The sequence below is a fragment of the Cannabis sativa genome, chromosome 1 (genome assembly GCF_029168945.1).
Source record: "Cannabis sativa cultivar Pink pepper isolate KNU-18-1 chromosome 1, ASM2916894v1, whole genome shotgun sequence".
NCBI classification, from domain to species: Eukaryota; Viridiplantae; Streptophyta; class Magnoliopsida; order Rosales; family Cannabaceae; genus Cannabis; species Cannabis sativa.
The window spans coordinates 19,590,909-19,614,996 of record NC_083601.1 but is presented as its reverse complement, the minus strand read 5'-3'; the positions used below and the strand labels follow the sequence as shown (position 1 = coordinate 19,614,996).

Below are 24,088 nucleotides of genomic sequence, written 5' to 3'. Positions count from 1 at the left end.
TATATGGTTTGGATAGCTTATAAGTTATAGGGTTTCTGTAATTAATGCCTTTTACATGTTTAATTTATCACGAGAGTAGAAAAGTTGCATGTAATTGAGGTTTATATATTTGAGAAGACTATAAATTACCTAAGTAAACCTGCTATTGCATAGAATTTGGTAATAGGAATAGAATCATGTTAAACCATAATCAATAGATGCAATTGATATCGAAAGCCCTAACTTTTAATCATTGTTAATGTCTTTATTGATTTACTTACTTCTTCTTTTCATTGTTTCTTTATTTGTTTTCTAATTTTAATTTTCTCATAATCTCGATATAACAAAATAGAAGTAAAGATTTCGTTTTTAAGTACTTAACTACAATCCTTGTGGGATCGACCTCACTCTTTGTGAGTTTATAACTTGTTAATGATACATATACTTGTGTGTTAAAAATACCACAACAAAGAGACACAAAATATTTACAGTAGTTCACTCCTCATGTCGTGACAGGTATAGAGCTACATCTACTTCGAGTTTTTATTGCTCACGATAATTACAAGAAAATTGACTAAGGCAATAGGTCTAATTTCTAGAGAGAGAAAAGAGATGCTCTGACCATATGAGCTCCTTTCTGAATGTGAAAAATGAACTAGTAGAACTCTTCTTTTATGGGGAAAGATGTCCTATTAAAATAATATGAAAAATATGAAAAAAAAATTACTTTGGGCTAATATTGCCCATTGATGATGATCTAATGGCTTTGGAGTTTGAATCTCGTATGTTGGATCGTTTTTCAAGAATTCTGTGGAAAAAAATTGCACTTGTCTTAGGGACGAATTTTGGACTTAAAATCTTCAAAATTACAATATGCTTCTGAGCCATGACTTGAAAGAGATTTGAAAGAGCTTTAAAATCCAAGTTGAATTGCGTCAATCAGATCAAATTGAGGGAGTTATGGCTATTTTACTTAAGGTTGTTCAACACCCGGCGCCCAAGTTGACATATTGACATCAACCTGGACGATGGGTCAGTGAAATCCTAAACTTGTAGTCAATTTCTTAGTTTTGGTGAAGTTTTTTTACCAGTTCTCAAAGATGTTGCCTTTTTGTAAAATCGGGTAGACGCGAAACTTCTCGAATTTGCTGATATTCCACCTTGTTGAAATGGTAAAATATCAAAGTGTGAGTTTGACTTGTTACAAGTTGTAGCTCTTGTTTACTACAAAAAATAACCAGATGCTCGAGACGAAATCAAAATTAGATAAGCAGAACCCAGCACACTTGGCCACATGTCAACCTACGCGCTGGGTGCTCTTCGAGATGTTTCTCAGGGCTCATTTTGATACTTCTATGACATTCGAGATTGTGAATGAGATCTCTTACCACATTTTTAATCAAAAAAAGAAGAATGTCTGAAGCAAATTTTGTATTTGGGGAGCGAAAACATGCGAACCAGGTTGCATGTCAACCTAGGCGCAAGGCCCAATGCCCATGTCAACTTGGGCGATGGGTCCCTATTTCGACCCTTAGATGACCTCGTTTGCTCCCCGAGATCACTTGTATCTTCGTTATTTCTAAAAACGGAAAAGATTCCCGAAACACTTTTTTGATAAAATAGTTGGAACTAGCCCACGTTGACTCAACCTAGGTGATGGGTCCCAATTTTGCTCATCAAATGCTTTTGTTTGATTCCTGGAAACACTCATATCTCAGTTATTGGTGAAAATGTAGAATATGTCCGAAAGACTTCTCAAAAAAACTGTTTGGAAATGGTCCAAGTAGACAATATGTCAACCTGAGCGATGGGCAAGCCCAGCCCTGTGCATAGGCAGGCTAAGCCTGTGCCTAGGCTCACCTAACCCAAGGGCTCAAAAAAAAAAATTCTCTTTTAAAATTACACATTTTTATTGATTTTAAACAAATATGACATTTTTTTTTTTCTAAATAAAGGTCAATTTTTTTTTTCTTTTTCTATGACCTACTATATTTAAGTACCATCCTCGTGATGGGTCCTAATTTTGGCTTGAATATGGATCCGTTTGTTTTCTTAAAGTACCTAATTTTAATTGTTGATAAAAGTAGAGAATATGTTTGGAGTAATTAATAGTATTTTATAAATGTATGATATAAATAATGTATTTTATAAAAAAATTAAAATAAAAAACGAGTTTATCAATTATAACAATCTTTGAGTATGTTATTTAAATTTTTTTAAAGTTTTATTTGGACAATATTATAAGGGGATAAAGAAGAAATTAGGGGAGTATAAGTGGGCCAAAGAGGTCAAAATGCCAATACTACTACACCACAAAACCAAAGCTAAAGTAAAGCCGAAGAAGCCAAGCTTAAGCAAATCAGCGCCGCCTCTTCTTTCCGAATCAGGCAATCAACCATGGCTGCCTCTTCTTCCTTGTTCAACACCTCCCTCTCTTCATTCGACCCAAAACCTAAACCCTTTTACCCAAACTCTCTTTCCAAACACCGCCCTTCCTCTCTCATCACCTGCACCACCTCTTCTTCCTCCAACAATGCCTCTCCTTCTAAGGTCCGCCGCTCCGATGAGAACATCAGGGACGAGGCTCGCCGCCACCGCGCCATTTCCAACGACTTCTCCGCCAAGTACGTGCCCTTCAACGCTGGGTTCGATTCCTCCGAGTCGTACTCGCTCGATGAAATCGTTTACAGGAGCCGCTCCGGAGGCCTACTCGATGTCCAGCACGACATGGATGCGCTCAAGAAGTTCGACGGCGCGTACTGGCGACGCTTATTTGACTCGCGCGTGGGGAAGACGACGTGGCCGTATGGCTCTGGGGTTTGGAGCAAGAAGGAGTGGGTGTTGCCGGAGATCGATAACGATGACATCATTAGCGCGTTCGAAGGGAACTCTAATCTCTTCTGGTCTGAGCGTTTTGGCAAACAGTTTCTGGGCATGAACGATCTATGGGTTAAGCACTGTGGTATTAGCCACACTGGGAGCTTTAAGGACTTGGGGATGACGGTTTTGGTCAGCCAAGTGAACCGTCTCCGGAAATTGAAAAGACCTGTGGTTGGGGTTGGCTGTGCCTCGACGGGAGATACCTCGGCGGCCCTCTCCGCCTATTGCGCATCCGCAGGGATCCCATCGATCGTTTTCCTCCCTGCGAACAAGATCTCAATGGCTCAGTTGGTCCAACCCATTGCCAATGGCGCATTTGTACTTAGCATTGACACAGATTTCGACGGTTGTATGAAGCTAATTAGGGAAATCACCGCCGAGTTGCCCATTTACTTGGCCAATTCTTTGAACAGTTTAAGGCTCGAGGGTCAGAAAACAGCAGCTATTGAGATTTTGCAGCAGTTCGATTGGCAAGTTCCCGATTGGGTTATCGTTCCGGGTGGTAATCTTGGTAATATTTATGCCTTCTACAAAGGATTCAAAATGTGCCAAGAGTTGGGTCTCGTTGATAAGATTCCAAGGCTTGTTTGTGCTCAGGCTGCCAACGCCAACCCTCTTTATCTTCACTACAAGTCAAATTGGAAGGACTTTAAAGCCGTTAAGGCTGAGTCGACCTTTGCTTCAGCTATACAGATTGGTGACCCTGTTTCCATTGATAGAGCTGTGTATGCTCTTCAGAATTGTGATGGGATTGTTGAGGAAGCTACTGAGGAGGAGCTCATGGATGCCATGGCGCAAGCTGACTCAACTGGCATGTTCATATGCCCACATACCGGAGTTGCACTAACGGCTCTGTTCAAGCTCAGGAAGAGTGGGGTTATTGGACCCAGTGATCGGACGGTGGTTGTTAGCACTGCTCATGGTCTCAAGTTTACGCAATCGAAGATCGATTATCACTCTAAAGACATCCCGGAAATGGCATGCCGGTTCGCTAATCCACCAGTGGAAGTGAAGGCAAATTTTGGCTCAGTTATGGATGTTCTCAAGGACTTTTTGAATAAGACTCCAAAGTTATGAGCACATAAACGATAAAACTGTAAGTTTAGTAGCAGTTTTGCTATTTTGTTGCGGTCAAGGTTCTATTTTTAGCTTCTGCTGTTTAGCTTGTAGTATCCTATTACTTTTCCTGTTTTGGGGCTCAATATCTTGTTCTCTATTTTGTTGAGTTAAATTAAGCTATAAGGCTAGAAGTGATACACTCAATTTCCTGTTGCAATGGTTTACAGTTTTTGCTTGTGAAATAAAGATTGCAACTTTTCCAATGATCGAAAGAGAAGAAAGAAAAATAAAGGGAAGGGTTAATTATTTGAAAAGTTTTATGGTTGCGCTTTTAAGAGTTTACTAGCACTTCCCAAGTGCGTGGAGTGTTTTTGCACATTTGAAACGAGATGATTTCAATGGTGGTGTCATGTCAAATATCTTCTTTTGGTTTTGAAGAGTTCTTGTGGTGGTGTCATCTCAAGAAGTATTAAAGTATTGAATGATGCAAGAAAATGATTAATGTGATTTGAACATGGGATAGGGAGTGAACGACCAATTCTTCATTGTGATATTTTTGCTTAGTCTTTTGGGGACATGCTGGATGGGATGACATCTTCCATTACATGATGATTGCCAGTTGTTCTCAAAGCTTTGTTTTTTTTTTCTTGAAAACTCTCAAAGCTGTGTTAATGCAATCAATATTCACAATCACAATGATCAAAATAGTTAAAGCTCAGCCTCTATTGATTTTGCACAATGGGAAAGCTGTTATCCTTACAGAAAAAACTTGTGCGCTAACTGCTTATTAAGTACTAACACCCAGATTAGGGGGGGTTTCAAGGCTATTCTAAAGAGATATCTGAATTCAATTACCATATATAATACTATTTGTCTCACTTTAAAGATGTTTGAGCTGTATATACAACACCAGAACTTCCAAGTTCTTAATGCTCAGGTAAGAAAAAGGTTTCAGCCTTTCAGGTCAAGATGCATTAGTGTATACATCACCAACCAGAAACAACTGTACTTTTTTTTTTTGGTAAGTAGAAACTACTGTACTTAGGTAAGTGGACTGGCAATTGTAAGAATGGTGAGAAAATTAATTAGTGAGATAATATTGTCGAATTAAACAAAAATATTTATCACTTTTTTAATGTTGTACTTATTATATTTAACAACTTTTACTTATCCTTTTCTAAAATCGGATTGAGAAGTAGGCAAGCACATCTCAATTTTGATGCTCAACATACTTGCAATATCATATTTACAGTAAAAATATATTCCGATAAATAAAATAAAATAAATAATGGTCCTTGTTTGTTGGTTACTTGCAACTATGGGGAGAATCAGTATGCAAGTGATCTAAATCTAAATTGTCATTTCATGGAACATTTGATGATATTGATGAATGCAATGTGCCAACAATTTTAGCTAGTAGCATGAATACAGGCAAATTTCACAATGGGAGTAAGATCCTCTTTTTAGGCAATTTTAAATTAAATATTAGAAGTGCTTTATATAATTTAACAATGTATGAAATCAATTTTTCGATAAAATTTAAAACCAGAAGAATTTGCAATGACTCTAAACTATCACAAATCTTCTTAGTCCTCATTTGCAAGGAGAGACTTTTCTCAGGAGAAGTCATATAGGGATATACTCTTATCATCTGATACACTAGCAAGCCGACCAGGCCCTCCGGCTGGTCCAAAGGCCACTCCCCAAACTTGGTCGGCGTGGTTGCTCATTGTCTGGACAGCAGCCCTCATGCCGATGTCCCATAGCCGCACTGTTCTGTCACTTGAACCTGTTGCAATAGCTGTCCCATCTGGGCTAACATCCACACTCAGCACCCAGCTAGAGTGCCCCGACATGGCCCCAACAAGAGTCTTACCCTCAGCATCGTACATGTGTACATGGGCATCATCTGAGGCTGAAAACAGCAGCCTTGGTTCGGTGGGAGAATATGCCAGTGAGCGTACAGGCATGAAATGGCCTTCCAGGTGGTGAAGAAACTTGGAACGGCCAACATCAAACACAGAAATAGTTCCGTCCATTGAGCCACAAGCAAGCCGTCTTCCATCCGGACTCCAAGCAACTGACAGAACAAACTTCTTGCTGCTGTTTTTCTCAGATGGTTTTGCTGCTTCAGGCCGAGGAATCGATAAAGTGGCAACCAAATTCCATGTGGCTGTGTCCCAAAGCTTCACTGATGCGCTGCCCCCGCCTGCAACTGCTAGGATGGTGCCCTGGTAAAATAGATATTATTCCATGAATTTTTAAACTGATAACTGTTTTGTTTGAGTAACAAGGTTTCTAGACAATGCAAAAGCTTAGTTTTGTCATTCTATTACTAATTATGTCAAAGAATATCTTTAAACCAAATGCAGACACTCATCCGTGAAAACAAAACTGAAAAAAGCATTTATAGATAAAACCTATATTCATACCATATCAAGAATGGGTTAATTATGAACTTTCAAACCCCATTCCTCAATCAATCTTAACCTAATTGTTCACACTTCACACAACCCCAATACTAATTAGTTCATCATATATATGTGAAAAATTTGGTAAACTAACAGCATACAATTTACAAAATAAACATATTGAATTTACACATGGTGAAAATATAAGGTCACATAGTGTAATTTTAATTTTAAGGCAGCATTAAAATTTGTAAAATAACCCCATTGAATCACGGAATGTTGCAGTTAAGGTCAAATAAAATTTGCCAAATAATTTTTGAGTGACTCATCTTGTGCCACCAAAGTGGTTATTTTGCTAATAAAATATGTCCACGTTATTTTCACAAAACACTGAGTTTCCTAAAGAAAGTTATTTTCTTCTACTCTTTAGATATTTTTGTCAAACAAAATATATAAATAATAAATAAAAAAAGAAAAGTAATTTGAGTGTTAGTATACCCTGGGATCAAATTGCATTTGCCAGACTTCGGAAGGAGGAGCTTCAAGATTAGCTAAGGTGTTATTAGTGTCGACATCGAAAACCCTAACGAAGCTGTCGAGGGAGGCGGATGCGGCAAAGTGGCCGGAGGGGTGAGCGGCGACGGAGACCACTCCGAGACAGTGGCCGGTATTGGTTCGCTGGAGGATTAGGTCATCTGGCTTCCATAGCTTGACGGTCTCGTCGAGGGAACCGGTCAGAAGCAAGGCGGATCGGGTCTCCGTTGCCGGAACCCACGTGGCCGCCCAGATGGACTCATCGTGGGCGTTCTCGAACGATTTGAGTCCCGCGAGTTTCATAGCCAGTAACTCACTGTGCGTTGTTTTGTTGTTTGAGGGTTTTATTTGGGTACTGGGTTTCTGCTTCTGCTCACTAAAATTGGGCCTCACTTTACTGTGTAACTTATTAAACACTTCAAAGTGAATAAATGCATAAAGAACCTCTTTTTATCTAGCACAATATACTATTTAGTATAGGATTTGTAAACAAAGTATTATTAAAAGATTATATAATTTGTTTTTAATTTATGTTTTAAAAAAAATATAAAAGATAAGAGTAAGATATTTTTTTAAGTTTTTTTTTTTTTGGAAATGTTTTTAAGTTTTATTTTTAACTTATGTATAGTTTTTAATCTATATATATTCGAGATTATTAAAAGATATAAGCATTTATCTAATTTAAGCTGCATTATTAAAAGATCAGTATTTATATAATTTGTTTTAAATTTATGTTTTAAAAAAATATAAAAGATAAGACATTTTTTTTAATATTTATTTTTAACTTATGCATAGTTTTTTTAATCTCTATATATTCAAGATTATTAAAAGATATAAGCATTATCTAATTTAAGCTGCATTATTAAAAGATTATTATTTATATAATTTGTTTTCAGTTTACGTTTAAAAGAAATATAAAAGATAAGTATAAGATATTTTTCTAAGATTTATTTTTAACTTATGTATAGTTTTTTTTAATCTATAAATATTTAACTTATAATAACTTTCCTTCTTCTTACAAATTTTAAAAAGTACATACAAAAAAACATATATATATTCTTAAATATTTGACAAAGATAGTTTCATTTAGGGTAAGTAGCGGCATAAGTACTCAAAGTTTAAATTTGTAAGTAGCATAAATCCAATATTTATTTTTATCGGCATAAGTACCCAATGTTTGTAAAATTGTAATTTTCCTCCAATTTTGTCAGTATAGACTTCGTTTTAAATTTATTAAAGGAATTTTCGGAAGTAACTGATACTACATGTTTCTATCTAGACCCAATGATCAAGAATTTGGACCTTATATGTGGCCTGTTTAAAAAAAAATAATAGAGCTTGTGCTGACGAAATTAGAGAAAAATTATAGTTTTACAAACATTAGGTATTATGCCGCTAAAAATAAACATTAAGATTATGCCACTTACAAACTTAAAACTTTGAGTACTTATGTCACTACTTACCCTTTCTTTTATATCAAAAATATGTATCGAATACTTCGTATTTACATTTGAGTTAGTCTCATTTAATTTAAAATTACTTAAAGTATTATAAGTATAAATTTTAATTTTTTTTAACTGTTTGGATAACTATTATATAAATATATATGTTTTTTTAATGAAAAGTAAAAGTATTTGAATATCATTAAAAAAGATCTTTTATGAGTAAATTAGAAATGATGTAAATTTTTTTTAATTTTAAAAATAGTTTCTCGAAAATTCTTTCAGGAGAAACCACAAATTCTAACTTCTTATAAAAAAATGAAAAAAAAAAGACCTTTTCATTTTTTATCCAAACACCGTTAGAAAGATTTATGAGTAAATTAGAAATGATGTAAATTTTTTTTAATTTTAAAAATAATTTCTCGAAAATTCTTTCAGGAGAAACCACAAATTCTAACTTCTTATAAAAAAATGAAAAAAAAAAGACTTTTTCATTTTTTATCCAAACACCCTTAGAAACATTTTTATGATTTTAAAAACTAAAAAAGAGTTTATAGAAGAAGCTAAACCAAACAAGACAATATCAGGTGTAAAATAAATCTGCTTCTTGTTCGTACGAGCAAAATTGTTCCATTATTACTAAACTAAAAAATATTCTTACTAAAATAATAGAACAAATATGAATTCTTTCCTCGAGATAATCCACTAAAATAGAAATGTAATGCCCTAATGCTAAGGCACGCTACAGTGCTTTTTCGATTAAAGTGCAATCTTTGCTAATCAAAGAATTTTCTCGAAAAACGTGTCAAATTAAAACTTTTGCATTAAATATTAAACTTTATAATATAATAAAATATTTACAAGTGCCGGGATCCTGTTTTCAAACTTTGTAAAATTTACTTTTTAAAATATACATTCCAAAATACACAGTTTACTGGTCGCACAACGACTTTCAAAATACAACTCCCAGATGTCTCAAGACCGAACACTCCAGGTCGCGCTGCTTGACATGTACAATCCCATCTGAGCTCGGGTTCACTCCTATTCAGTTGTAGCCTTTCCTTTACCTACACATGAAAGCAGAACTGTGAGTCGACAAACTGAGTAAGAAATGCATATAACATATCATATAATTTCCAACCTGTAAATAGGCGCCCATACACCTATTTACAGAGCTTAACAGATGAGTATGAACGTTCAAACTACTTGTGCTATTGACCATGATATCACTCTTACCAGCTTTATAATTGAGCTGTAGGACCGGCACTATGTTCGCGCCGCTATGATAGCGTCAACAACACCTAAAAGTATAATTGGCCATGATATCACTCTTAACCAGTACGATGCATGTACTGCTGAACCGACATGATGGTTGTGTCGCTATGATAGTACCAATTCATACTTTCAGGGGAGAATATCACTCTTAACCAGTACGATGCCTGTACTGCTGAACCGACACAATGATTGTGTTGCTATGATATCACCCGAACATATACAATGATACAAACAGCATGCATATATATCATACATATACATACACACAGTTCTTACATGTTTTTCGAATTCAAGTGTGTTGGCCGATCTGAACGGAAATCTTGTGCTAGATGGATGCCCTAATCACAATAATTGTAACACAGATGAGTGACTCGTTAAATCACTTTCCGGGACTTAAATTTGAAACTAAAAGTTTCCCTATCGATAAACCTCATGGCAATACCCTAAATATCTCAAAATTGGGCAAAACTAGGGTTCTGAAAATTCCCCCAACGGGCGGGCAGGTTCCCCGGCCAGGAAATCGGGATTCAGGTCACCAACCGGTCGGACCAGGTTGCCACAGTCCCCGTAGCCGAATTCCGGTTCTGTGCTGGGAACCCAAAAATTTCCCCCATGACCTCAAAACTCAACCAAACTTTATCAAACTCTCCAGTATACCTATACAATGCATAAACAACCATTTCCAACCAATCATTCACAGAACAAACCAATAAATCTCAAATTGCCATTAACGCTCAAAGCTTGAGTTTCAAAACTCAAGCTTGCTTAGAACTAACATCAAGCATTAAAACCAGCTGCTAGGGACTTAGATTAACTCAAATGAATCCTAATTTTCAAACTAAACAAACATCACACTCTAACAGCCACTGTTTAGGAAAAACATAACTTAAAATCAATGAAAACCTAGAGAAATACAACTAAAGAAGAACTAGAGTTACCTTTGATCAACCTCCTTGAATTCCTTGCTGAAATCCCAAAAAAAAAACTATTGAATTAAGGTGATTCTCCTTTGGTTTTGGTCCCAGCCGAAAGAGAGAAAGAGAGAGGGTTCAAGAGAGTGAATTCCAATTTTTTTTTTTTTTAATTTTTCTTCCAAAGAGAAATGGATTTTCTCTAGCTAAATCCTTGCTGAAATTAAAAGCCACTTGTCACCTCCCTAGGCAGCCACTACACTATTCCTTAAAAAGACTTAAATGCCCTTAAGGTTAAACTTAGATATTTTCCAAGATTAGGGGTAAAATGGTCAATTCCATAACCCCGCTCAATCCCGATAATTTATTTTCTCTAAAATATTTCTCACTATGAAATAAGATTCTAAACTTACCCATGTGATCAATCTAGCCATCCACCGCATTTTCCGCTGTCGCCGAGCAAAAATTACAAAAATAGCATATTACACATATAAACTAAATAATACCCCTAGAGTTTAATAAAATCTCCAGAATTGAGAAATTATAACTCTAATATTTATTTCTAAATATTGGGATCCAGAATTAAATAAATTCACAAATAATAATAAAATAATAAAAATTAGTGCTAATTGCCTTTACTAATCCACATTACTAGGGCGGTCATTACAATTATCCCCCCGTTAATAGGATTTCGTCCTCGAAATCTAACCTGAATAGTGTTGTCGAGTGAATTTCGCAACACCAAATTATATTATTTTATTAATATGAAAGAGAATTTTATGGGTAATGACAAGTGCGAGTATTCAACCTAGAATGACGAGTACTCAACTGGGAATGGGAAAACAATCAACAAAAAACTGGAAAACAACAGTAAGACAGGGAATTATAGTGGTTCAGTCAGATTATGATCTGCTTAGTCCACTGTAGCAAAGGATTCGTAGGTGCCATTTCATGGTGGATCACCTCTTTATATACAAAGCAGGTGTCCAATCGGTTACACAAGGATCACATTCATTGTTAATCCATTATTTACATATTGAATTGCAATAATTAAACCCAAGCAACGTTAACATTAATAAATGAATGACAGTTACTAAGTCTATCAACGTGTGCGTCTTCCGCATCTACGAGTTGACCGTTCATGTTCCGTTGTTGAGCTCGCAGGGTCATCAGTACGTTTGGAACGTCCGCGCCCTTAGGTAATTGCCTCTTGTAGACATCGCATGTCGAGCTGATAGAACCTAGACACGCGAGTCTATTGATTTATCGAGGCCATTGGATCGTAGGGACCAAATCGCATCATAGAGAGTTGATCTCTATGCTTTTGCAGAAATAAAGAGAGGATACTCGCATATGTACTGACACATGCGAGTTGGATCCATCCTGTATAATGTGAGTTAAAGTTATGTGATTCGACTTAGGTCGTACTCGCAGTATCTCGCTGGTTTTATCCTGGGCGAGGTTGGAACATCGAGGAGTCTCTCATGGACAATTCAGCTTTCATTGGAAGGCTGAATACACGTGTCCTTTAAATAGGAGTCTGGTCTCGAGTTTCTAGGTGAGAGGAATCTCACTATAACACATGCCCCTAGTTTCGCGATGTGACAGGTGCGGTCACAGAGGGAAACTATTACTCGAGAGACAGGTGAAGGGTTCTCACGAGGAGGTGACCTTTCGGTTGTCCCATCGAGGTTTCGAAAAATGACGGCTGTAATTATTACCTTTTATTGCATTTATGGTGCCACGTCACTTAAAACTCCTTGGTTTTCGTGTAGGCGTGGCCATGGTTGGCCGTTGGATTGGGCGACCTTAGGCATCCCAGTCGCCACGTGTCGTAATCCCAATTAATGAGGGATATGGGTATTTAAACCCTTTGATACGAATCAAACTCCCTATTTTTCCCTCTTGTTTCTTAACTTCCTCTCTCCCTTACAGAAACTTCAAAAACCATTCTCACCTTTTGTTCAGATTTCTACCGTTCATCTAAAGCATCGTTCAATCTCAGAAGCAATCAAGAGTAACCGCAGGAACAACTTGCCAAACTAGAGGTTAGTTTCGAGTTCCATTGTATTTCTTGTTTTCTGTATTTGAGAAAGGGTGTTCTTTCTGGTTTTTGGTATTTTGAGGCTTTTAAAAAATGCATGTTTGTAAGGGATATGTATGAGGTTATATTCTTTGGGTAAAAAACTGGGTAATTTTATGAAAAATGACCTGTAATTTGGAATAACCGCATACTGTGTAAGAACCATTTAATTAGATGCTGTTTCATACTTTGAATACTCGCGGGTATTCGGATGCACAGTTCGAATACTCGCACACTGATAGAACTTATTTACCTTTGACTATTTAGCTAACTTTTTAGGATTTTATATGTTGTGGGTTGAATTGCGAGAGTATTAATCGCTATTCCAAATGGTGGGTGCGTCTCAGTATTCTAATGGTCATATATGCGATTATATGCCCCTTGAGATACTGAGATACACCCAGCCATTTGCAACATGCGTTGATATTCAAATGAGCGTACTCCTTGGCTGATAGGTAGTCTCGGAACGGTGGGAGTAACTCATTAATTTCAGGGTCATGCCTGGGAACGCATGCTCCTTGAGTAACTGAGTTTCTCCCAGCCGTTCCTGGAGACATATCGCTTGGCCCAGGATGCGCGACTTACTCGCGTTTCAACTCGCATACAAATTGGGTGGTCAGCATTCGCAAGAATGCTGACTATTCTGGCAACTGCGATTCTATAATTTTAATGCGGGTGAGACCACTTATTTTTGTTTTTCACACATTCATCACGCTGAAAAGATCTTCTATCTTTCAGATGAGCGACTTGTCGGATAGCCAACAGCTCGACTCTGGAGGCCGTGCATTCGATGGCGAAGTTGACCAAGAGGAAGACAGCTTTCTCCCAACCTCGATTTCAGAAGAGGAGGCCGCACCAATAGAGCTAGGCACGATGTCTTCTGCAGACATCGAAAGAATGGTGCAGGAACTTGTCGAGCCTGGGACCATCGACATTCGAGATAGTGAGTCCACGGTGTCGGCCCGCGACTACCTTATTCACTCGAGGCATGCTCCTGACGTCGAGGTCGAGGAGATGGACGATGAATGGACGGCCCCAGCTCGCGAGTCAGGCGAAGATGAAGAAGAGGCAGAAAGGAGCGGGACGGACTCGGTTGACGACACTCAGCTGAACGAGCCCTTCGCGTGTGAAGATCTGATCTCGAGGGTTACGAAATCAGATTTCACTACCTTTGTGAGGTTAAATCTGCTGCGACTTGCGTTTTAGCGACCGAAACCGTCCCAGAGGGCACACCTCCCGTTTACTAATCCTGCGATTATTCCCACAGAGGATGTGGTAGTCTCAATACCCATTCTCCGATGTGGGGTATCGGTCTCCTTCCATCCTTTCATCGCAGCTATTCTCAGGCGATACGATGTATCACCTTTTCAACTAACTCCGAACAGTTATCGCACTGCCCTAGCCTTCTATGCGATGTATATGGAGTATGTTCATAGGGCTCCCTCAGTAGAAGAGTTCAGCTATTTCTACGACATAAAAAGCGTAGGTCTTCATAACGGCTTCTACTGTTTTAGCGAATGGGCGACTTCTGAGATCAATGGAGTAGAAGGAATGGTGTCGAACATGGGGGACTGGAAATCGAAGTGGTTCTACGTCTTTAAAGTCCATGGGATTAGAACTGACTTTAATCGCAGACCTAGTATGTCGCGTGTTTTTTAACTTAGGCATTTTCTGAATTACTTTGAGATCTTATGCTGACTCGCTCTTTCTTGTTCTCGCAGATAGACCAGCTCGACCAGCACTCGACGCAACTCGCAGAGAAATAGCCGAAATCCTTAGGAGTCTTCCGGTACAAGATCGTGACTGGCGATTACTGTGTACGACGGCCAAGCTGCGAGAACACCAGCTGATTCCAGAGAACGCAAGTCTTCAAAGAGAGCCAGTATACAAAGAATCGTCTGAGAGGCAACAGGAGCGGATAGACAAACGCCTCTCCAAGCAAACTTCTCAACCAACCTCAGGTAATTTATCTCTTGTTATAAACTGATGTCTTGAGTTTTATTTATACTTATCTTTCATTTATCCTCGCAGAGATGATTTTTTTGAAGTCTGCGCCCGTCCTTAAGATCAAGCCGAAAGGTGGAGTAACAACGACCTCGCCTGTTGTCGCTCAGAAGAGGAAGAGCGATGTGGTGGCCACTCTTGCAACAGATTCTTCCAAGAAGCTGGCCAAGACCACGCAGGACAAGGGGAAGAAAGTCCTGATCGAGCCAACTGTCCGAGCTCGCGACTTTCTGGCCATGCAGGAGAAGTTCGTGGGCGAGGAGTTCATGTCCAAGGCGGAGAAGATCCCTTCTGAGGAGCTTGTTCCGCGCTCTGTGGAGTTAGCCTCGCAGTCGATGACCCTGTTCATAAAAGCTGCTGCTGCTGGTTCGAAGGAAGCTGACTCGCTGAGGAGGCACAATGCCCAGCTTTAGGAGAACATGAAGAGGCTGAAGCAAGAGGCGGCTAGAAAGGATAAAGAGCTTGAAGAACTTTGCAAAGCTAAGGAGCAGGCTGAGCTCGAGGCCAAGAACTCACGGGCGAAGATCGAGGAGTTGACTCGCGACTTGGAGACCGAGAAAGAGAATGGGAAGAAACAATATGATCAGGCAGTTTCTGATTATATTTACACCACTCTTTCTAAAGTCCCAGACTTCGACTTCTCGATCCTCGGAGCAGAAGCCGCTGAGATGGCTGAGGCTTTTCGCGCTATGTTGCCTACTCAAACCCAAGGTGGTGGAGGGAACCTTCCTGAAGAGGTCGAGGGTGCGGATGCTGATGAAGCCGAGAACGAGGTCATCAGCAAAGTCACGGATGAGACTGCTCCTGTTGTTCCAGATGCTTGATTTTCCTCTATGTTAAAAACTGTTATGCTTTTTAATTTTACTTTTTTTTTATGCGGTACATGGGTACTCGCGCTTTGTACTTAGACAAATTCGCTTTTTATTTTGGACAAATTTATATCCTCGCGGGGATAATTATCCTTTAACATTCTCGCAGTACATGGGTACTCGCGTTTTCAATATATATATCTGCGATTTTAATTACAGCTTGGTGTAATAAGTAGAAATATTTACAAGTCTTTTGATAAAATTTTGAAAATTTAACAATCAATAGTACATTCTGGCATATATATACCCCTCTATACTTAGGATTTTTTCTTTTGTATGAAAAATATCTAAGTATAAGTACAAGAGTGACAATAGTTTAATAATACGAGTACTATTGATAATATAATTTTAAACTCTCGCCATTCCAAGCTCGTGGAATCGCAGTTCCAGCGAGTGTTGCGAGTCGGTATGTGGCATCACCAATTTTTTGTGTGATGAGATATGGTCCTTCCCAATTATCCCCAAAGACCCCATGTAACGGGTTTTTGGTATTTGGCATTACTCTTCTAAGGACCAAGTCTCCTGCTCGCAGGGCTTTTGCTTTCACCTTGGAGTTAAAGTATCTTGCAGTTCGCTGCTGGTAAGCCGCATTTTTTAAGTGCGCTTGGTCACGCTTTTCCTCCAAAATATCAAGGTAGAATAACTGTTTATCGTTGTTCTGCGAGATGTTGAAAATATCTCTGCGTAGGGAACCTGCCCCAATCTCAACTGGCAACATGGCCTCGCACCCGTAAGAAAGTGAGAAGGGTGTTTCGCCAGTTGTAGATCGAGGAGTTGTATTATAAGACCACATGACTTGCGGTAACTCGTCTGGCCAAGCCCCTTTGCGATCTTCTAGTTTTCCTTTTATGGTGTGCTTGATTATTTTATTAACAACTTTAGTTTATCCATTACTCTGCGGGTAAGCAACTGCGGAGAATGCCTTCTTGATTCCCAAATCATCGCATAGTTGTCGCATCTCTTTGCAGTCAAACTGTCTTCCATTGTCTGAGATGAGTTTGTGCGGAATGCTGAAGCGACAAATGATGGAGGTATAGACAAACTCGCGCAATTTTGTTGCTGTGATGGTTGCGAGTGCTTTGGCTTCGGCCCACTTCGTGAAGTAATCTACTGCGACTACCGCATATTTGACTCCACCTTTCCCTTTGGGTAACTCGCCGATTAGATCAATTCCCCATATTGCAAATGGCCATGGACTTGTGATAGAATGGAGGTTACTTGAAGGTTGGTGGGTATATGTGGCTATTCGCTGACACCTGTCACACTTCTTCGCAAACGCGAGGGCATCTTGTCGCAAAGTTGGCCAGTAACACCCTTGCCGCATGATTTTTAATGCAAGGGAGTTACCTCCGGTATGATTGCCACAAATCCCCTCGTGTACCTCACAAAGTATGTAACCACAATCCTCTCCGCTGATACATTTGAGAAGAGGTTGACTAAAACTCCTGCGATACAGCCTTTGGTCATATATCACATAACGGGCAGCTCGTTGTCGCAACTTTCTTGCTTCTATTTTATCATCAGGCAAGAGCCCTTTTTCCAGATATGCGAGGATAGGAGTCATCCAGGTAATCTCCTGAACGGTATCTATTTCCATGATCACTTCTTGATTTATAGTTGGGTGAGCCAATACGTCTACCGGAATCACATCGAGCAATTCGGCTTCTCTAGTTGAGGCCAAACGGGCCAATGCGTCTGCGTGTGAATTTTGAGCACGCGGTACTCGAGACACGACTATTTTTTTAAACTTCTGCATCATTTCGCAGACAATGGCTAAGTATTTAACCAATCTCCCGCCTCTTGCTAGATATTCTCCATTCACCTCGCATACCACGATTTGGGAGTCGCTAAAAGCCTGAAGATACTCGACTTTCATCTCGAGAGCGAGTTTCAATCCTTGAAATTATTGGGACTGATTAACAAGATCCCACTACCAGAACCTTCGCTATTTGAGGCTCCATCGACGTACAATGTCCACGTTTCTCTATTTGCTATAGCAATGTCGCTTCTGTTTTCTATGAGTGCTACCTCGGTGCTGGGGAATTCAAGTATAAAATCTGCCAAGGCTTGCCCCTTGATCGCAGTTCTTGGTTTATACTTGATGTCGAACTGACTCAACTCCATCGCCCATTTTAACAATCTCCCCTATGCTTCTGGTTTCGCTAGAACTTGTCTTAATGGGTAGTTCGTCAAAACTTCAATGATGTGAGCCTGGAAATAAGGTCGCAATTTTCTTGAAGATATTATCAAGGCGAAAGCCAACTTCTCCATTTGGGGATAACGCGTCTCGGCATCCAGTAATCGCTTACTGACATAATACACCGGGTATTGGCGTCCTTGGTCCTCGCGTATTAGTACCGAACTAAATAGACGGATAGGACTTCACCGGACAATGGCTTTGACAAGATCGGAGGTTGCCCCAAGTGTATTTTTAAAGCTTGAAAGGCCTGCTCGCACTTTTCGTTCCAATGGAACTTTTTGTTGCCTTTCAAAATCTGAAAAAACTCCTTGCACTTATCAGAAGATCTGGATATAAAGCGGTTTAAAGCTGCGACTTTACCTGTGAGGCTTTGAACCTCCTTTGGCTTGGTTGGTGATGGTATTTCCACCAATGCCCTGATCTTCGCGGGATTGGCTTCTATTCCTCGCTGATTAACCATGAACCCGAGGAATTTCCCAGAGCCAACTCCAAAGACGCATTTCAGTGGATTTAAACGCATCTTATACCGTCGTAGTATATCAAACATGGTCTGTAAGTGGGCAATATGGTCCTTCGCACGTTGAGATTTCACGAGCATATCGTCAACATATACCTCCATGGTTTTTCCAATGAGATCAGCGAACATCATGTTCACTAGCCTTTGATAAGTCGCACCTGCGTTTATTAAACCAAAAGGCATTACTTTGTAACAGTATAGTCCTCGATCAGTAATGAACGAGGTATGCTCCTGGTCTGGTTCATACATCGGGATTTGATTATATCCCGAGTATGCGTCCATGAAACTCAAGAGTTCGTGACCTGCAGTGGCATCAACGAGCTGGTCAATGCTAGGAAGGGGAAAGCTGTCTTTGAGACAGGCTTTGTTTAGATCTGTAAAGTCAACACATGTGCGCCATGAGCCATTAGGCTTTGGCACGAGTACGGGGTTCGCTAACCAGTTGGGGTAAAACGACTCCCGTATAAAGCCGCAGGCAAGGAGGCGGTCGACTTCTTCTTTTAGCGCTTGGTACCTCGCGGGGTCCATTTTGCGGCGCTTTTGTCGGACACCTCGCACCTCGGGGTCAATGTTTAAGCGATGACACATGACTTGCGGAGATATCTCGACCATATCTAAGTGTTTCCAAGCAAAAACATCAAGATTTTGCTTTAAAAGGTCTTTAATTGTTCTCGCAGTTGAAAATTTAATTTAGAACCAATTTTTAAAACTTTGCTATTATCTACAGGATCTATAGATACCTCAATTGTGTCTTCCGCGGCTTGGGCTGCGGCGGTGTGATCGAGGATTCTTGGATCCAAGTCTGGTTCATCTATATGTGGCACTTCCTCGATTCTGAGGATCTCCTGGCGAGGAGGTGGTGCCTCCAAAAAGTAGATAACATTTACCGTCCTTTTCTCTGCGAGTTTAACTGCTGCGTTGTAATATTCTCGCGATTCTGATTGGACTACCCGCACAGAACCTACTCCAGCGGGAGTAGGGAACTTCATTGTCAGATAATAGATTGAGGTTATGATCTTCATCTCTTTCAGGATTGGTCGACCAATTACGGCGTTATACGCTGAGTACTGGTCGATTACTGCAAAATCTGCCATTAACTTGGCTGTCACCGGGGCAGTTCCCAAAGTAATTGGGAGTTTGATCATTCCTTTTATTGTTATGACATCTCCCGAAAAACCATAAATACTCGACGTCATAGGTCGCAGATCCTTCTCCTGCAATCCCATTTGTTTGAATGCTTGGAAATTCAGCAGATTCACTGAACTTCCATTGTCGACAAGTATGCGATGGACATTATCCCCGCCAATATTGGCGACTATCACCAGTGCATCGGAATGCGGGTGATGGACCCATCTCGCATCACTCTCCATAAAGGTGATGTCATCGCATTCTTTCTTAAACAACTTCTCGGGCCGCTCACTAAGATTATTCACATTGGTAAGCGGCTTCTCCTTGGCTTCTCTGGCATATCGTTCTTGTGATTTGCGAGAGTCCCCAGCGATATGAGGTCCTCCAATTATAGTCAGGATGTTGCGAGGTGTTCTGGAGCCACTCGCATTCTGGTTTTTTCCTTTGTCATCTACTTGGGGACGACTCTCCTCGCTCTTCTTATACTTGTCGAATTTCCCTCTCCGGATTAGTTCCTCGATTTCATCCTGCAAGACCCAACATTCTAAGGTAGTGTGACCAATATCCTTGTGGTACTTACAGAATTTTTTAGGGTCTCTCCTGTCGTGATTTCCCCTGATGGGGGGTGGCTTCTTGAAGACTCCGTTTCTTTCCTCGATCGCGTAGATATGGTCTCGAGGGACTGCGAGTTCCGTATAGTTGACGAAGCGAGGTCCACCTTTCCTTTTCGGCGAGGATTCCTTCTTTGGAGGAGACTTGGCCAACTTCGGACTTCGCTGTCTTCGCGGGCTGCGTCTTTTTAGGCTTCGGCCCCTGGAGTTCTTTCCTCGTGGACTGCGAGATCGTGACCGCGGTATGGGTGACCGGCGCTTGTCCTTCCCCTTCTCTAACTCCGCTAGAGAATTCTCGATTCTTTTGTGAGGTTCGGCCATGGCGAAGAATTCAACTAAGGATTCGGGCCTTCGAGCCTGTAGCTCCTTCCAAAAGTCGGTCCTCAGCAAGATACATGTTATCAGCATGCAAACAAGCGAAGACGGGAGCCTTCTCAACCTTTGTTACTTCTGCGTTAAAGCGTTTAAAATAGTCTTGTAAAGACTCATCAGGTTCTTGTTTGATGTTGGCCAAAGTCGTGTAAGGTGGCCTATACGTCATTGTGGCCTGGAAATGTGTGAGGAATAAGTCGACGAAGGTTTCCCACGTCGATATCGATGCCTCGGGTAATTGGGTGAACCAATCATGGGAATTTTCCTCGAGTGTTGCCGGAAGAATGCGGCACTTTGCGAGCTCCGGTACCTGATCCACTTCCATTATGGTATTAAATTTTTCAAGATAATCTATCGGGTTAGAAGTACCTTTATATTTGAGGGATTCGGATAGACGAAACCCTTTTAGAAGTTGAGCCTGTCGCACTTCTGTAGTGAAAGGCGAGGTACCATGCAACTTATATATAGGCTTTCGTTGCTGGTCGAGCATTTTCAAAGCCTGCAGAAGCATGCTTTGGTCAATCCCTCCAGCCGCAGGAGCCGGGGCTGCTACAACTGTGGGACTCGCAACTACTGCGGCAAGATTTGCTGGGACATTAATCCCTGTGGTCGCGATCGACGCGGTAGGCGGGTTATTATAAGTATTGGCACCCTGATCGTCCGCATGGGGATCACGTAGTGTCTCAGTATTATGTGGGACACGTGAGCGTGCCCTGAAAACTGCATTGAGATAATCACGCAGATCACCTCGGTGTACCTGATAACGTCCTCCCTATTGTGTCTGTACAGAGCCGGACCTTGTGTACCTGCTTGGAGTGCGACCATGTGATGACGAAGAGGCTGACTCTGCGTCGTTGTCTCTTCATGGTCGGCTACGAGGATTACGGCGTTCAGGATCTTCATCAACTTGTGTGCTTTGGTTTGGATACCTTGCGGATTGATCCCTCCACGTTGGATGGTTCAGGTCCAGACCTTCAGGGTTGGTTCTTCGTTCCCTGCGTACACGGTTAGTATGACGTCTAGAAGTCGTTACCTGAGGGTTATCGGTGCGAATAGCAGGAACTCGAGGAGGGCGTCGGGCTCGGTTTTGTCCATCTACTTCGGCCTGTAGTGCACGCAGTTGATCCTGAATCGCAGCATATTGATCAGTGGTGAGCTGGATCATTCCCTCGGATACCACCGCCGGAGTGACGGGGGGAAAATGCATGGTTGCTAGTGGCGTGGATGCGTCCCCAACCTGAGGGTCAGTCGTTTCTGGGAATAGGTTGAGTGGTCTGATATTGCTTCTCCCTACTCCACCATTAATGACGTCCACAGGTGGCGCTCCAGCTCCAGATAATGGTACGTTCATCATCCCAATGTTGATGGACTCGTTGTTAGCTCCGTTGGCGTGATTTCCAGCCATGATGATATTGTTCTTTGAAATGAATGAAATCTTAGTCGATTCCCACAGACGGCGCCAAATGTTGTCGAGTGAATTTTGCAACACCAAATTATATTATTTTATTAATATGAAAGAGAATTTTATGGGTAATGACAAGTGCGAGTATTCAACCTAGAATGGCGAGTACTCGACTGGGAATGGATAAACAATCAACAAAAAACTGGAAAACAACAGTAAGACAGAGAATTATAGTGGTTCAGTCAGATTATGATCTGCTTAGTCCACTGTAGCAAAGGATTCGTAGGTGCCATTTCATGGTGGATCACCTCTTTATATACAAAGCTGGTGTCCAATCGGTTACACAAGGATCACATTCATTGTTAATCCATTATTTACATATTGAATTGCAATAATTAAACCCAAGCAACGTTAACATTAATAAATGAATGACAATTACTAAGTCTATCAACGTGTGCGTCTTCCGCATCTACGAGTTGACCGTTCATGTTCCGTTGTTGAGCTCGCAGGGTCATCAGTACGTTTGGAACGTCCGCGCCCTTAGGTAATTGCCTCTTGTAGACATCGCATGTCGAGCTGATAGAACCTAGACACGCGAGTCTATCGGTTTATCGAGGCCATTGGATCGTAGGGACCAAATCGCATCATAGAGAGTTGATCTCTATGCTTTCGCAGAAATAAAGAGAGGATACTCGCATATGTACTGACACATGCGAGTTGGATCCATCCTGTATAATGTGAGTTAAAGTTATGCGATTCGACTTAGGTCGTACTCGCAGTATCTCGCTGGTTTTATCTTGGGCGAGGTTGGAACATCGAGGAGTCTCTCTTGGACAATTCGGCTTTCATTGGAAGGCTGAATACACGTGTCCTTTAAATAGGAGTCTGGTCTCGAGTTTCTAGGTGAGAGGAATCTCACTATAACAAATAGCTCTGGATATTGAGTTCTCATATCCGACTTCGATTCCCAGGTGGCTTTTTCCACCTTACTGGTTCTCCAGAGCACCTTAACTAGTGCAATAGTCTTGTTCCGAAGAACTCTTTCCTTTCTATCCAAAATCTGTACAGGTTGCTCTTCATAGGATAAGTCTGGTTGTAGTTCAAGGGCTTCATAACTCAAGACATGAGTCGGGTCTGACACGTATTTCCTTAACATAGAGATGTGAAATACGTCATGAACAGCCGATAACGCTGGTGGTAAGGCTAGCCGATATGCTACCTGCTGTTAGGTTATAATAAACCTATATTTCGGGTCTTTAAAGTTAGCATTATCTCGTCTATTGGTGTCTTTTGGAGCAGTTTTACGCTTGATTTTCATTATTTCAGGTTCCCGGGGTGTTAAAGCTCGAATTCAGTCAAATGGCGAAAAACTGGGATAAACATGGAAAAATTGGAAAATTTGGTTCCAGAAGTGTCAGTAGTCGCGACCTCCAGAGAGCCAGGTCGCGACCCTTTTTCCTGGTCGCGACCCTGGTCGCGACTTCGTAAGTTAGGCAGAAACTCGGTTTTTCGAGTTTTGCCTGTAGTCGCGACGAGCTTAAATGCTAGTCGCGACTATGTACGGAAATCGCAGATTTGACCTAATTTTGATTTTTCACTCAATTGGAGGCTCACCACTCATCCCTATATAAGGAATACGACATTGAAGGTCAGATCTAAGCAAAAACAGACCTAATAGTGGAGGCAAGTGGAGAGAAAGCTATCTTGAAGACCCGGAGCGATACCACCTTCTAGTTTCTTTCTTTTACCCTTTTATTCATCTTTATGTTTGTTTTTATTTCTGAATTAATCATGGATGTTTTTAGAGTTATTATGAACTAAATTTCCCAATAAGGGAGGATGATGATTGTTGTTTAAGTTTATGCCTAGTTAATAAATAATTGCCATTCCTTCATCTTATGTGTGAATATTATCTTTATTTGTGTTTAATTTCATGTGCAAGCTTGATCACCTTTTACATGTTCTATGATCCTAATTCAAAATCTGAAAAGTGAGAATTGGGAATGCTAAAATTTGGATAGTCTAGGTTTTGATGTAAAACGAAAGTATTTACATAGCCTTAGTGACTAATAGATTATTGCTTAATGCTGATTTTGTGTTGATCTAATTAAGAAGTTAATTAGAGAACATATTATTTAGAACCTAAAAGATCTGAAAGGAGTTAGGTTAATTTATAATCTGTCTTTCACATTGAGATAAGGATAGCAATTAGGTATTAACATAGGTAGCTTATCAACAGGATTCACCTCCCTAATCTCTCATCTTAATTAATCTTCGTTTATTTTCTCTTTAATTTCTGAGTTATTTACTTTTAAAATTGCAAACTTGTTATTTTACCAAATAGAATCATAAGTATAGTTTAGTAGTACTTAATCCAATTCCCTGTGGTTCGACCTCACTTGCGTGAGATA

The 24,088-nt window shown here is 40.4% G+C and overlaps 2 protein-coding genes across 2 annotated transcripts; one reads left to right on the top strand and one right to left on the bottom strand.

Annotated features, from left to right (window-relative positions):
* Nucleotides 1-2,283: 2,283 nt before the first annotated feature.
* Nucleotides 2,284-7,304, bottom strand: LOC115705051 (WD repeat-containing protein VIP3). Its single transcript, XM_030632291.2, has 2 exons — nt 6,828-7,304; nt 2,284-6,149 (listed from the first exon to the last, which is right to left on the bottom strand). The coding sequence occupies exons 1-2, from the start codon at nt 7,164-7,166 to the stop codon at nt 5,535-5,537; spliced, it is 954 nt and encodes a 317-aa protein (XP_030488151.2). The 5' UTR covers nt 7,167-7,304; the 3' UTR covers nt 2,284-5,534.
* LOC115706054 (threonine synthase 1, chloroplastic) lies at nt 2,377-4,181 on the top strand. The gene has a single exon (XM_030633568.2). It carries the CDS (start codon nt 2,377-2,379, stop codon nt 3,934-3,936), a length of 1,560 nt encoding a protein of 519 aa, XP_030489428.2. The 3' UTR covers nt 3,937-4,181.
* Nucleotides 7,305-24,088: the final 16,784 nt, after the last annotated feature.

Excerpts from the sequence above, each read along its gene's own strand:
- LOC115706054 (XM_030633568.2), top strand. The coding sequence starts at position 2,377 with ATGGCTGCCTCTTCTTCCTTGTTCAACACCTCCCTCTCTTCATTCGAC.
- LOC115705051 (XM_030632291.2), bottom strand. The coding sequence starts at position 7,166 with ATGAAACTCGCGGGACTCAAATCGTTCGAGAACGCCCACGATGAGTCC. Across the intron at positions 6,150-6,827 it reads AAATGCAATTTGATCCCAGG|GGCACCATCCTAGCAGTTGC; the intron begins GTATACTAACAC and ends CTATTTTACCAG.